This window comes from Salvia hispanica, chromosome 3 (genome assembly GCF_023119035.1).
Source record: "Salvia hispanica cultivar TCC Black 2014 chromosome 3, UniMelb_Shisp_WGS_1.0, whole genome shotgun sequence".
In the NCBI taxonomy this organism is placed as follows: Eukaryota; Viridiplantae; Streptophyta; class Magnoliopsida; order Lamiales; family Lamiaceae; genus Salvia; species Salvia hispanica.
Window position 1 is genome coordinate 30,575,706 of NC_062967.1, and position 14,005 is coordinate 30,589,710.

Below are 14,005 nucleotides of genomic sequence, written 5' to 3' on the forward strand. Positions count from 1 at the left end.
AAAACGACTGAGCTTAGGCCTCAACCGATCCCACTGTTTCCGGCATTGCTCGGGAGTGCGAGGCTTCGCCCCAGCCGGTTTGAGTGTGAGGTAGGCCTCACTAATGCGATGCTACAATCGGTCAATATACTGGTTCGCCCCGACATAGGGATCCTCGACTACACCGACCCAGGCCTTTGCAAGCGCGGCATTTTTTCACACGGTCCAGATCGACCTCTTCCCCCACTCCTCCTCCTCTGCCCCCGCTTGCGAGGAAGAGCTCGGGGCTTTGCCCTTGCCTCTACCCCGCCCCTGGCCTTGCCCTTGCCTTTGCCCACTGCCCCTTGCAGCAGGCTCCGCCTCATTGGGAGTCTCACAAATCGGCGATAGCCCCAACTCCTGCCCCAACTCCTCAAAAGAGAAAGTCTCGATGTCGGCGTACTGAGTCTCCGGAACAGTACTAGGGGAATCGTAGGACAACAAATCTATATATGAGCGATAGACAGATTCCCTAGGCGTCCTCGGGCTCATGTGCTGCATCGTCCCACCCATCCCCAGCGTCATACTCCCCATCCCTGCCATATTTGGCAGCATACACCCCATCCCCTCTGCCCCGGGCATCATCCCACCCACCCCCGCCATATTTGGCGTCATACCGCCCATCCCCGCTGCCCCGGGCATCATCCCACCCATCTGACTCATCCAATTGTACATATTGTAGAACATTTGAGGAGTAATCCCCGCCATCCCTGCCATTTGGGGATTCATCCCCGCCATTCGGGGATTCATCCCCGCATTAAAGTTTCCCTCCGTTCCGGCGGGAAACGTGGGTGTGTTTCCTCCGCTCGTGGTGGGGGAGTTCCTATTGTACTCCATTTTGTAGTAGAAATGAAACTTGTAGATTAGAGAGAGAAATTTGTCAACACAAGTGGTGTGAATGAAATGAAGTTCAACAAGCCCTATTTATAGATTTTTATTTTTTTTAAAGTTTAATTTTTTGTCGGACGTCCGACCCCATGCCACAGTGGCGGACGTCCGCCCGCCCATCGGTCGGATATCCGAGTCCATCCGATGGGCGCACGGGACGTCCGTGTCCTACCATTTTCCTCACTACGGCGGACGTCCGGTCGGACTTCCGCGACGTCCTACCGTGACGTCCGCCGTTGGAGATGCTCTAATCTCATAGTCGTTGCGGCGCTCTGTGGGCCCTCCGCGAGGATCGATTCGGCAATAATCACTTTTCCATTTTCTGGAATTGCTTCATAGCAATTTTTCAATAGTGTGACACAATGTGAATCGCTCCAGTCATGGCAGATCCACTGCAATCATAGTCTAAAAGTTCAATTTTTTCAATTTATGAAGTTTAACATTATTGATTCATAATTTTTTGCATAGCCTAAAGTTTAAGAGCTTTTTTTCATGTAGGCCAATTAATTATTTTCGGCACCAAAATACAACTGGGACGTCGTTTATTTCAAATTGAGGTCATAATATAAAGCTAATGCTACACAAAAAATAAAACCAAATTGAGGTCATAAATTTAAGAAAGTTGAAAAATGCTAAAAAAAATTAGAATATAAACCGTCATACCCCATCTTAACTTATACTCCGTACTAATTATGATATAGAAATACGATTAAATCACATATAAGGTGTAAATACGAACATTCTACACTACAATGGACTCTCTCGCCATTCAATATTGTTATACAGTATAGAAAATTAATATTGTAACTGCATATTCACCTTCAAAAAAATGGCATCCGCCTTGGGCACGGTCGCGAACATGTCTCCCCCGATGTGCTCTACTCCTGCATTCATAAAGCATAGTTATTTAAATCAATATCAGCATAAAATCTTAAAATAAGAAAAGGCAAAAAAAAAAAAAAAAAAAAAAGATGACCAAATAATTATTTTAATGAAATTTCATAATTCATTTTCATTTTCAAAAATTGTGTGACAAAATTTGATCCAAACTTTGTTATTTAAAGAAATATTGTCCTAAATTAAAATACTTGCCAGCATAAGGGGTGGCTTGTTGAATAGCATGGGGAAGATCGAAATTGATGGCCTTGATTGAAGGATGCTTTGAAATAATCATCTTTGATGAAGCTCCATTTCCACCAGCAACATCCACCAGAGATTCAACACCCTCAAATCCATTATATTTTTCAAGAATTTTCTTCATAAAAAGGGTTGAATGATCGTTCATAGCTTGGTTGAAAACCTTGTTGAATCTTGGATTCGTGCCTGCATATTCAAACACATGCATGCCATAAGCATTATCGAATGCGACCCCCCCTTCGAGAACTGCATCTTTTAGATGGTGCCTATTTGAAAGCAAAGAATTAATTGACTGATCTGACAATATATCTAGACTAATATAAGAAAAATGATTAAGTCAACAGCGTATATATAAAGAGAGAATATAAGTCTCATTTGTACCCTATTTATCACCCTTCCGTGTAGGGGTGCGTTATATTGCTAGCTTTTTAAATTGTTAACTTTGTTAATTCATCAGCGCAATGTATTAAAAATGTCAACACATAAAGTCAACACAATATACATAATATCAATAAAATTATATGTTGACATTTTTAATACACTACGTTGATGAGTTAGCAGAGCTAACAACTTAAGAAAGTTAGTAATTAATCACATCTCATTCCGTGTATATATCTAACTAAACCGTTTTAATTGGAAAAAGAAAAAGAAAAAAAAAATAACTGACTCAGCTGTATATATGAGACATACCACGAGTCGATGAAGACTCTATCTTGAATCAAGAGCGAAAAAGGGGCAAGAGAAACCCCATCCTCATTTCTAGTGAAATACTTGGCCACCGGTGCCAAGGTGTAGCTCGGCCTCACTCCGCCATCGGGAAGCGTGTCGAGACGGCAAGTGAGGACGGAACGGGCCGTGAGAAGGCGGAGAATTCGGTCGATCATAACCACAGCTGCTTGAGGGTTTTTAGCAGGAAGGCAAGAAGCAAGTTGAGAAGCAGAAGCTCCTTCACCACCAAATCCTTTGATAATGTTAGTACAAACTTATCCCACATCGGACATTTGAGGGAAGTTGGAAGGTGTATATAATTCTTGTCCAACCCAATTAGTTTGAGGCCTTTTGGGAGTGACCCAAAAACAAATTCATGCGGGCTAGACCCAAAGCGGACAATATCAAACTAATGTTTGCCGACGCCGACAATCCTGACAAGTGGTATCAGAGCCAGGTTGGCGTCGAGTCTGGTCTAATTTGCGAGACCCATGTTTGAGTGGGGCCGACGATCCGTCTGAGTTGGAGTCCATTATGTGTTTCGATGTGGTCTCGGTTTGAGGGGGAGGTTTGTTAGTACAAACCTATCCCACATCGAACATTTGAGGGAAGTTGAAGGGTTATATAATTCCTGTCCAACCCCCAATTAGTTTGAGGCCTTTTGGAGGTGACCCAAAAACAAATCCGTGCGGGCTAGACCCAAAGCGGACAATATCAAACTAATGTTTACCGACGCCGACAATCCTGACAGATAAGCTCAAAGAGATCAAGTTCTATGGTTGATTTCAATACCATTGGAAGCACTGACCCAAAAGCTAGCTCCATAGCTACTAAGATTGCACCTTCTTCTTCATTTGTACAAACAATGCTTTTTCTCATGTTTTTGGAGATTGATTCCATTTTGGTGGATGCTTTTAATTTGATAGATTTGAAGGTGGACAAGATATGTTTGATGAATAAATTATGATGCCATTATATAGTTAGAGGTGGTGGGGTGCGTTATATTGCTAACTTTTTAAGTTGCTAACTCTGCTAACTCATCAATACGGTGTATTAAAAATATCAACAGGATGACATTAAAATATTAACACAATTTATTGAAATGTCAACAAATTTATGTGTTGACATTTTAATGTCATCGTGTTAATATTCTTAATACATCGCGTTGATGAGTTAGCACAGTTAGCAACTTAAGAAATGCATCAGTCTTGTTTAGTCCACATTTAGCAATATTTATTTTATTTTCATACAGTAGTTGAAAGATATATTAACTAGATTAGGAGATTATGATTCAAACGTAAAGCTATTTTTTTATTAGAAAAAATAATACTTTCTCCGTCTAAAAAAAATTGACTAATTTTATCATTTTAGATTGTCCACCAAAATTAGACCAATTCAAAATGTGAAAAGTTGTAAACATATACTAACCTATCATTCTAAATGCATGTCTCATAATTCACTAACACTATTTCCACGACATTTTCCCTCCATCTCTCTTATTTTACTAATTGCGAATTAAAATAAGTATTACTTACAATTTTATCTATTTTTTATAGATGGATATAGTATTATTTATCAAATAACATGACAAATCTCAGCTCAACTTTAAATGAGCCCTCTGTGTGTAAATAAAGGGGAATATTGCAAAGAATATATAACTAAATAGTAAATACCAAGAAATGGAAGGATAGTAATTAATAATGGCTAGCTATGAACTGCTCATTAATATGCTATATTCAGAAATTAAGTAGGCCAAGATTTTCTTTAGCCCATAACATTACATGTTCACTTTTTAAAGTGACAAAACACTAGCTAGTCATTTTTCCATAGTATTTAGACTCATCTCAATTTAGAGCTCCATCTAGATCTGTCGTTATTCCAGACTTGGACTCATGCATCTCATCAATCACCATAACTTAAAGTTAGTTTGGTCCAATTTAGAGCTTCATCTAGATCTAGGTGAAAATTGGATAGATAATTATTCTTTTTAACTGAACACATTTTGTATACTTCCTTTCGTTCCTGAAAATTATAAATTTTTAAAAAGCATGAGCTTTAATACACGATTGGTAAAATAAAAGAGAAATAAAAAGAAAAAGTGATGTTAGCGAAGACAGGATCTCACCTCATAATGAAGAAAAAAAAATTTAAATAGAAAGATCATAGTTTTAAGGGACGAACTAAATAGAAATAGTTATATTTTTCTAGGGAAGGTGGGAGTATATATAAACAAATAAATAAATGAAAAAAATATATATAATTAAGTGTGAGACAACTGGCTCACTCTGTTTTATGTGCGAGTTGTTTGGTGTAATCGACCTTTTAATCAATGTTATATTAACATGAATTTAGTGAATTTTCATGTAAGATTAATAAAAGAAGATAGAGATAGAAAGAGAGAAAATGTTTGACACTATTGGTAAAAAGTTGAACCTATCTCAACAGAGAGACACTTGCCATGAATAAAATTAAGATTATTTTTGGAGGGAAATAAAATTCCTTTGTGACAACTTTGTACAAATAAGTTTATTAAAAGGATTGATTTTTGAATGGTAAGATGTGTCACTGAGGGTGACATGTAACAAAATTGCTTACTAATAAGGCCCTTCATTGTTAGTCCTTTTATACATGGGTTATAGTACCCCTCAGTATCAAATTAATTACTACTCCTACTACTATCTCTTTTTGGTTGTCAAATTAAAATGAGCATTTTCTATTTATTTAATATTTTTAATCTATCCAACTTTATAATCTCTTTATTTATATATTTTCTTCTAAGTCATCTTTTGTATAGAAAAAAAAAACGTCTTAACAGAGAATAGAGGGAGTATTAAACTATTATAGTCCATTATCGTCTATATGATTACCATATTAAATAAGAAAATTATTGGTACATAACTTGGAGTTTTACTTTGTGATTATAATTATTTAGAATAGGTATAATGAATAAACACCAAGGGGTGGTGGCGCAGTTGGCTAGCGCGTAGGTCTCATAGCTACGAGAAATCCTGAGGTCGAGAGTTCGAGCCTCTCTCACCCCATTCATTTTTTATTTTAAACCCATTTACCAAGCAATTTTGTTTGTTTTGAAACCCATTCATTTCAGTTTGTGTGCTTTTAATATGGTTTTTTAATCATTTTGTGTGGTTTTATACTTATTGTTAATCTGTGTGGTTATAATACGGTATTTTTTCATCTACTTCATTTTGCGTGGTTTTATACTTGGATTTGTATGGTTTTAATATGGTTTTATATCATCTAGTCAGCGGTGGATGTAGGCGCCAGCTCCGGCGACCCATTGTAAAATACCCTCCAGCAGCCGCCGACCCCACGACATCCAAACCCCTGCCCCGTTGCCTACTCTCCGCCGCTGGTTCTTCTCATTTTTGCCGTTTTTTCTAAGCTGTAAAACTCCCCAATTTAATTTGCCGTTGGCCTTTTTTACGTGATTTCAAATACTTTTTATTTTCCAGTCCATGGATGTACCCTATTTTTTTAAAAATGTCAGCATTTGTTCCATAATTTCAATTCCGAACTAAGTTAATGCAATTACGAAAAATCAAATTTTAACAATTATAATTATTATTTTCTCAAATTTCAAATTTTAAATTCTATTTGTCCTAATTTAAATAGATATGATTATTGTCTTTATTTTTTTTTATTATAGATTTAAGTGATATGTTTTAAAAAAATTTAATGTATTGATCGTGTTATTTCACTTTTAGGTTAATGGAAAAAAATCTAAAAAAACTTGAGTTCCTACTGCTTCTTTTAATGTTGAATATGAACCGCAATAATTTGGAAAATCATGTGATATTTGATAACAATCTGACAACATTGAATTTGATGAAAGAGAAATTAAGGTCGATCCTGAATTACTAAAGTCTATTAATAGTTTTGACGTGAACATTTGGGATCGTATTTGTAAAAAATATGTATTACGAAATAATTTTGAATTGTTTTCAGAATATGGATACTCATAGAAAGACAACTACCCCGCACAACATAAGATATTGATAGTTATATTTTATATATTTGTTAAAAAATAATTATTTAAATATTATATTTATTGTCTTGTTCAATTTGACCCCACAGTTACGAATTTCTAGATCCGTCACTAGTACTTCATTTTGTGTGGTTTTAATATAACTTTTTTGCTAACAACGTTATTTTGTGAGATAGTCAGTATTTAGCGTGTACTGTTTAGGTATGTCACTGTTGAATCTACTTTACAGGTTTATATTTTGTAAAAGAAAACTCTTGATTTCATAGATATCCACTTTTTAGTTTATACGTGAACAAAAGAAAAATTGTATATCAGTTATCAAAGTCGCACGAATGATAAGGCGACAAAATTATTTGTTTGGGGGCATGACCAAACAAGTTTATAGTCACAACAATGTCCAATTAGACTCTCCAACTTATCAAGTATTTACACCAAATAGACATACACTAAAACACTACTTAGACGAATTCCCTTTGAATTTCGATGGTCTATGCATAACAATAAAGAATATGTCTACTCATCTATTCAACTAACTACACTTGAAAATCTCTCTAAAATCTCACCACTCAAACCACACACCCTCAAAAATTAGAGTACATGCCTTTTTATTTATCAATCACCACTCAACGATATATCATCAACCCTCAAAAACCTCCCAACGCCACCACACTTCCTTCATACACCGCGGCACCGTGAAATCACAATTTTACCCTCGATCATCGTCGGTGCCCGTGGCCTCAAATAGCGTGCCGGTGCATATCCATCCATCCCCCCTCAAGTCATGTCTCCAGTTGAGAGCATGGCATTCTCACGGGCGAAAACACCACTGTAAGTCGGGCGTGATCAGAGAGAGAGTAATCCTCGGGCCACAGCCCCTTCTCCACCTCTGTGGGGAAGAGGACCGCGTTCTTGATGCTGAATCCTATTGTTTGCTCCATGCCAAATATGGGTTCGCCCCGGACCCCCTCGTTCACTTTCTCCTCTTGCCCCGAGTATGCATTCCATATCCGCTGCTGTAATGAAACCACACGACAGAGTAAATAAACAAACACATGGCCTTACTCAGGAGACAAACTAAAAGCAGTCTCTGTAGTACATTGAATTCATCGTAGTCAAGAACACCATTTCCATCGATATCTGCTTGCATCCAAAGCTCGTGAATCTCTTCCTTGTGGAGCCCGTAGCAGTGACCGACCAAATTCAGCTGCACGTACAAGAAGAAGATGTGTTACTTTGTCAGTTTTTTCCAAGACATGGCGTGCAACGTAAGGACTTCATAAATGAAGAAAGCTAGCTGACCTAGTAGAAATGCTCCTACCTGCTGCAATGCTTCACAGAAGTCATAGTATGAGACGCCGTGGCCATGGCCATTCCCCTTTAGGAACGCAAACGCACTGTCCTCTGTGAATAAAGCTCGCTTCAGGTGATACTGAAAGACAAACACGAATCTGTCAAACATTATACAGACTGATGGAAGGCGATAGAAACATTCGGATTGAGCAGGAAATGGATGTGGCTAAAAAAGAACACCATTTATTGCTCTTTTCAACTCAAATGCAGAATAAAACAAGAAAGACATGCAAAGGAAGAGGTGGCAAGTGTAAAATCTAGCATAAATATATTTAAACAACTGTGTTCACATTATAAACACTAGTTGCATATCTTAAAAGTTTTTTATGAGAAATGCATATGTACTAAGTCCAGAAACCACACAACAATGTATCAAAAATTCAAACTGAGATTTATGGTGAAGACCAGAAATTTGAACACTTCACTCTGCTTGTCTTACCTTGAGCAATCCTGACAATGCTTCACCCCAACTTGTTCTAAGTAATTTCCTATATCTATTAGGATTAAGGAGCCATATGAAATCCACACCACAGATGTTTCCACGGTGATTACGGTGGCTCACCCACTGCAAGAAAATGAGAATCGCATTAGGAACATGATTTGTTTGTGTTAGCAACAGATAACTAAATAGTAAATACCTTGTGTGCGTCTGCATCAGTATACATATGGGCAGCATCATATGATGAAATGAATCCTTGAGACCTTAGAAACTTGTAAATATGTCCACTCTTGCTCCCATTCAAGTCACTAAACAGATACACCAAACATTTTATTCTCCTCTCATATTTGGCCGTGGCGTTTAAACATAAAGCAACACGTACCCGCAAAGTAGGATTGGTAAAGGGTTGAGGTTTTTGTCTTTCTGGTATGACTCCACATATTGCAATATTTTGTAGATCTTTCGAACAAATAATGGCACAAACCAATTCAGTATTGCCAATGGATGAAATTGATTTCAGTTTAATCATGAGATTGAGTTTCAACATACCTGCCTTAGCCGCTCCAAGCACAAACTCGAATCGTGTGGAAACAACAAATGAGTGTTCACTATGATGATTTCCTGGCGTATGCAGTTGCTTCGCAATTGAGAAAAGCGAGGAATTAGCTCGACATGAAGTAGCTGAGCCACACGGTCACCGACATCATTAAACAGCAACTCTTTGTGGTTGATGACCCTAAAGTAGTCCTTATGCACAGCAATCAAAAGACCTTTCCAAATTCAAGAAATAGAAACTTCATGATGGGATAACAAGCTTAGTTCATTTATTATTGAATAAGCAGAGCATGAAACATTGTATAACAGACTAAACCTACATGTCCTATAAATCATAATGCAGGTTACATAATTGAACTTATTTTCCTCTAAGATGATAAGTTCCATCAATGCCTCTCTCTACATTACATGATAATTTTGTTTTTGAGCGAGTTAGAGGATAATATGATATCAAACACAACATCAATATGCATAAGAAATGAATGATTAGTAAATATCATAATCTACCAAATCAAAACAACAATAGGCAAAGTAAAGATGCATCAAATCCTACAAATAAGGATGATAGAATACCATCGCCTCGATTATTCGTCCTGGCAAGCTTGAAACTGTCATAACCAGCATCTCCAAGCCTCTTATCATATATGCTCACAAGCTCCTCATTCCCAACCCAAAATTCCTGCTCATTTGAAATTCAATCTTAATCAAACTTGCACTATTTCAAAAAAAAAAAGAGGGAAAACAAAACCTGAAGGCAGATAATGGAAGATCTTTCACACAGCAACCGATCCAAAATCCGTTTGTTCCTCTTAAGCCAAACTTCCTTCACGTCGCTTTCTCGACATTTAGGATCCTGCTCTCAGCATCGCAACCAACATTATTTCAAGGAAGAATACAAAATCAAAATCAAAATCAAAATCAATCCGAAACACGCAGCGCCAACAGCAGCATAAAATTGCGTAATTTCAAAATCGAAAACAGAGGAAGAAGAATCAACTAAAATCGAAACCTCATGATCGAGCCGTTTGTAAATAGGAGCAAGGATGTTGAAGGTGGTGCAGGAGAAACAGGTCGCATCCGTGATCGAGGAAGCTATCGCGTAACTGCCAATTCTCGAAACCCTGTCATTGTTCTTCCCCCCCATTAATAACAAAGTATAGGTGAGAAATTGAAGTTGCGATTGAAACAATGGGTGAATAATGTATAATGCAGAGGAAGGAGAGAGAGAGGAATTTGCTTCGCAGGCGGCGATGAGAAGGAATGCAACCAACGAATGCAGAGAAGATGTTGGAGCTCCTGAGGATGATGGCGATGGCGATGGCGATGGCGATGGCCGTGGCTTTATTTGAATGTGAATGAGAGTCAGAGAGAGAGAGAGGGGAAGGGAGGGAAGGGAATGGTGGTGTTAATTATTGTGCTCGAAAATCTTGGCAAATTCATGTGGCCAAATTTTCCGCAGTGTGAATCGCGTGTTGTTTCATCTCTCCTATATATGATATATTTTCATGATTTTATTTGGAGGCTTTTAATTCCGACGTATTCAAAATCATATATGATTCTGAAGATCGCGCATTGCATGGGGACATGACTCGTTGCCATCATGATTATGCATAATATATACTCCATATTAATATGGGTGAAAGTGAATGCATATAAAAAAAATATTGATACAAGCTAAGTTTTCCAAATTTCATTAAAAATAATAAATTTTCGTTGTTTAGAGGGTTGATATGGCTTTTGCACCATATTTTATGTACTACATATTTTTGTACAAAACTATGGATAAATTTTAAAACTCTACAAAAAAATTATTTGGGGCTCAAATACCTTAACCAACATCATTTGTAGCTAATGCACACCCTTACTACCAATGCCATTTTTTGTTGTTATTGACGGATATTATTTTTTTTGTATTACACAGTTAGTGCTACATTGCTACTGATAATCAATTTGCTATAGATTGGTATATTAAGAATGACTGGAACTGAATAAAATATGGAGAATGTTTATGTTAATCAACTACCTTATCTTGAATGACTAGTCACATGATTTTTATTTAAATTAATTAAAAAGATCACATCACATGCTTGATATCATTAGATCAATAAATAAAATTGGTCTATACTTGTCATTTTAGTTGTGTATCTTGACAAGAAATTCTTCTCTCTATTTATATGCATAAGTATGATTATGTACATCAAATATAGTCTCAATTATCAATGAGAGTATTTTTCCTACGTTAGTCATCAATATTTAAAACAATGTTGTGCTCATGAAACCAATATTTTTTAGCAGTATTCCGCTTTGGGCAAGAATGAATCATGAAACATCGAAAAATAACTTCTGATTTAATATTTTGTTCTTAGGAAACCAATTTAAATTATATCGAATTTGATTTAAATACCTATTAGTAGTACTCCCTCCGTCCCATTAAAGATAACTCATTTTCCTTTTTAGTTTGTCCCAAGTAAGATGACACATTACTTAAAATGGAAACACATTTATCTCTACTTTATTCCATCTCTCTTACTTTACTCTCTCCTCTCAACACACAAAAAAAATTTACATAAAATCTCGTGCCGCCCAAGAAAGGGTCATCTTCCTTGGGACGGAGGGAGTATTTCTTATTAAATGATTATTGATGGGCTGTGTAATATTTGCTGGGCCGAGTAGCACTTAAGAGCCCACTTAAGAGCAAACGCAAGTATTGACCTAATATTTCCGCAGCTTGAGTTCACCTGAGAGACAGAGAGAGAGAGGAGCAGCAGTAGGTTCTAACTTTCGTCTTCAATATGGTTAGTTTTCGTATACGTTTAATGTTACTGATTTATCTTGATAATCTATTAATCATCCATACGCCTAAGGATTTTGTTTTCCTGCTGAATTGCCGGTTTCGAAGTTTAGATGTTTTTTTTCTGGATTTGGTAGCTGCTTCATGCTCGGATTTGGTTTTCGCACGCTTGTCATTCTTAGGGTTGCAATTTTTCTAAGTTTTTTGGTATTGAAACTGCAATAGTGAAGCGATTGGTTGTTTATCGAGAAACAATTGCTACAATTCTAGCATTTTGTTGAATTTTCCCGACTCTGTTGCGATACCTATGGATGTTTTACTGATTAATTCTAGCATTAATTGTTTTGATTCACTTCTTTCTGATCCAAAATTGATGTAGTCAATTAAATTTCCTTCTACATAAATTTGGAATTCAAATTGGTAGTGTTATCCATGTTTTGCTGGTTTATGCTAGTATTAAGTTGTCATACAAAATAAAATGTAGAGGTCATAGTTTTGGCAATGAAAAGACTTGCTAACTTTGTGTTTTGGTGCATTGGTTGTATTTGATTCCTCCACAAAGCTTGTTATAATTGTCTGTTTTTTAATTCCTTATTGAACTTCAGGCTAGAGGTTTGAAGAAACACTTGAAGAGGCTCAATGCTCCCAGTCATTGGATGCTTGACAAGCTTGGTGGTGCTTTTGTAAGTAATTGCTGGCCTCGTTAGTGATTGAAACAGTAGTTGTGAATGTTTTGTATTGATCGCCCTCAACCTATCTGTTACAGGCCCCCAAACCATCATCTGGACCCCACAAATCCAGGGAATGCCTCCCATTGATTTTGATCCTCAGGAACAGGCTCAAGTATGCTCTTACTTACCGTGAGGTTATTGCTATTTTGATGCAACGTCACATTCAGGTTGATGGAAAGGTCAGGACTGACAAGACTTATCCTGCTGGTTTCATGGGTATGCATTCCCCTCTTTACCTCTTTATGATATTTTTGCCAATGTCATGTTATATGCTTGATTAAATCTTCTTTGCTTTAACATGTTTAATGTGATAAGCAGCTTGCTTGAACTATTCTTTTACTTGTGGTGTATTTTTCTACCAGTTTTTGTGTAGTTTAGTTTGATACCATAATTAACTCTCCTTTCATTACAGATGTTGTGTCTATTCCAAAGACCAATGAGAATTTCCGTCTTCTCTACGACACCAAGGGCCGCTTCAGACTTCACTCTATTCGTGACGAGGAGGCTAAGGTGCGTCTTCTTAGCCGTTCTTGGTTTTCAATTAAATTAAGTTTCTGTAGCCAGCTTGTGTACATGCTAATTGTTACCGTTTGTGGTTGGAACTTTTACTGCTTTTCTTGTTCAAATGTTTATGAAAAAGATTATCACTTCTATGCAATGCTTTTAATCCAATTTTACTATCTTTGTAGTACTATTATCAATGTTTTGCTTGCTACCATTGTAGTTCTCATCAAATTATTATGTCATGCAGTTCAAGATGTGCAAGGTTCGTTCAGTTCAGTTCGGAAAGAAGGGCATTCCTTACATCAACACTTTTGATGGAAGGACCATTCGCTACCCAGACCCTCTTATCAAGGCCAACGACACCATCAAGCTGGACCTTGAGAACAACAAGATTGTCGATTTCATCAAGTATGATGTGGGCAATGTTGTCATGGTGACTGGTGGTAGGAACAGAGGACGTGTTGGTGTGATCAAGAACCGTGAGAAGCATAAGGGAAGCTTCGAGACTCTTCACATTCAGGATGCTACCGGCCATGAGTTTGCAACCAGATCAGGTAATGTGTTCACAATCGGGAAAGGTACAAAGCCGTGGATATCTCTTCCAAAGGGTAAAGGTATTAAGTTGACCATTATTGAGGAGGCAAGGAAGAGGCTTCAGGCTCAGGCTGCTACAGCTTAGTTGTTTAAATTGTTTTGGAAGTTGTACGATGAGATGATCATTGTGCTATTATAGGATGTTTTGTTGCAAACTTATGTGTTTTCCAACCTTAAATTTTGACAATTTTGATAACGTTGGCTATTCTGTTTCTCATTTCTCTGTTGGATAATCTTGTATTTGGGTATTTGCTGACGATTTTTATAAAGTTTGATTTCTTTCA

General features: G+C 37.1%; 3 protein-coding genes and 1 non-coding gene across 7 annotated transcripts; 2 read left to right on the forward strand and 2 right to left on the reverse strand.

The window, feature by feature from the left end:
- Positions 1-1,124: 1,124 nt before the first annotated feature.
- On the reverse strand, positions 1,125-3,651 carry LOC125209845 (caffeic acid 3-O-methyltransferase 1-like). Its single transcript, XM_048109423.1, has 5 exons — positions 3,486-3,651; positions 2,734-3,004; positions 1,999-2,309; positions 1,726-1,790; positions 1,125-1,298 (listed from the first exon to the last, which is right to left on the reverse strand). The coding sequence occupies exons 1-5, from the start codon at positions 3,649-3,651 to the stop codon at positions 1,125-1,127; spliced, it is 987 nt and encodes a 328-aa protein (XP_047965380.1).
- A 2,057-nt stretch (positions 3,652-5,708) lies between these two features.
- On the forward strand, positions 5,709-5,792 carry TRNAM-CAU. Its single transcript is given in 2 exon segments — positions 5,709-5,746; positions 5,757-5,792. It is a non-coding gene; the product is annotated as a tRNA-Met (tRNA).
- Positions 5,793-7,125: 1,333 nt separating this feature from the next.
- On the reverse strand, positions 7,126-10,531 carry LOC125216397 (uncharacterized calcium-binding protein At1g02270-like). Of its 4 annotated transcripts, none has more exons than XM_048118095.1 (10): positions 10,111-10,531; positions 9,850-9,954; positions 9,675-9,780; positions 9,096-9,316; positions 8,929-9,005; positions 8,746-8,854; positions 8,547-8,672; positions 8,076-8,186; positions 7,854-7,961; positions 7,126-7,767 (listed from the first exon to the last, which is right to left on the reverse strand). In XM_048118095.1, exons 1-10 carry the CDS (start codon positions 10,243-10,245, stop codon positions 7,537-7,539), a joined length of 1,329 nt encoding a protein of 442 aa, XP_047974052.1. In that variant the 5' UTR covers positions 10,246-10,531; the 3' UTR covers positions 7,126-7,536. The 4 variants fall into 4 exon arrangements, with proteins under 4 accessions (XP_047974052.1, XP_047974051.1, XP_047974053.1 ...); XM_048118094.1 differs by having other exon boundaries at positions 7,126-7,770; XM_048118096.1 differs by having other exon boundaries at positions 7,629-7,770; positions 8,057-8,186.
- A 1,239-nt stretch (positions 10,532-11,770) lies between these two features.
- Positions 11,771-14,005, forward strand: LOC125216850 (40S ribosomal protein S4-1-like). The gene is made up of 5 exons (XM_048118623.1): positions 11,771-11,896; positions 12,498-12,575; positions 12,659-12,839; positions 13,036-13,133; positions 13,375-14,005. The coding sequence occupies exons 1-5, from the start codon at positions 11,894-11,896 to the stop codon at positions 13,804-13,806; spliced, it is 792 nt and encodes a 263-aa protein (XP_047974580.1). The 5' UTR covers positions 11,771-11,893; the 3' UTR covers positions 13,807-14,005.

Coding starts and splice junctions, on each gene's coding strand:
- LOC125209845 (XM_048109423.1), bottom strand. CDS start 3,651: ATGGAATCAATCTCCAAAAACATGAGAAAAAGCATTGTTTGTACAAAT. Junction 3,005..3,485: donor TATCTGTCAGGATTGTCGGC/GTCGGTAAACAT, acceptor ACATTATCAAAG/GATTTGGTGGTGAAGGAGCT. Junction 1,791..1,998: donor ACAAGCCACCCCTTATGCTG/GCAAGTATTTTA, acceptor TTATGAATGCAG/GAGTAGAGCACATCGGGGGA.
- LOC125216397 (XM_048118094.1), bottom strand. CDS start 10,245: ATGGGGGGGAAGAACAATGACAGGGTTTCGAGAATTGGCAGTTACGCG. Junction 9,955..10,110: donor ACAAACGGCTCGATCATGAG/GTTTCGATTTTA, acceptor TGCTGAGAGCAG/GATCCTAAATGTCGAGAAAG. Junction 9,781..9,849: donor CTTCCATTATCTGCCTTCAG/GTTTTGTTTTCC, acceptor TCAAATGAGCAG/GAATTTTGGGTTGGGAATGA.
- LOC125216850 (XM_048118623.1), top strand. Junction 12,576..12,658: donor ACAAGCTTGGTGGTGCTTTT/GTAAGTAATTGC, acceptor TATCTGTTACAG/GCCCCCAAACCATCATCTGG. Junction 13,134..13,374: donor TTCGTGACGAGGAGGCTAAG/GTGCGTCTTCTT, acceptor TATGTCATGCAG/TTCAAGATGTGCAAGGTTCG.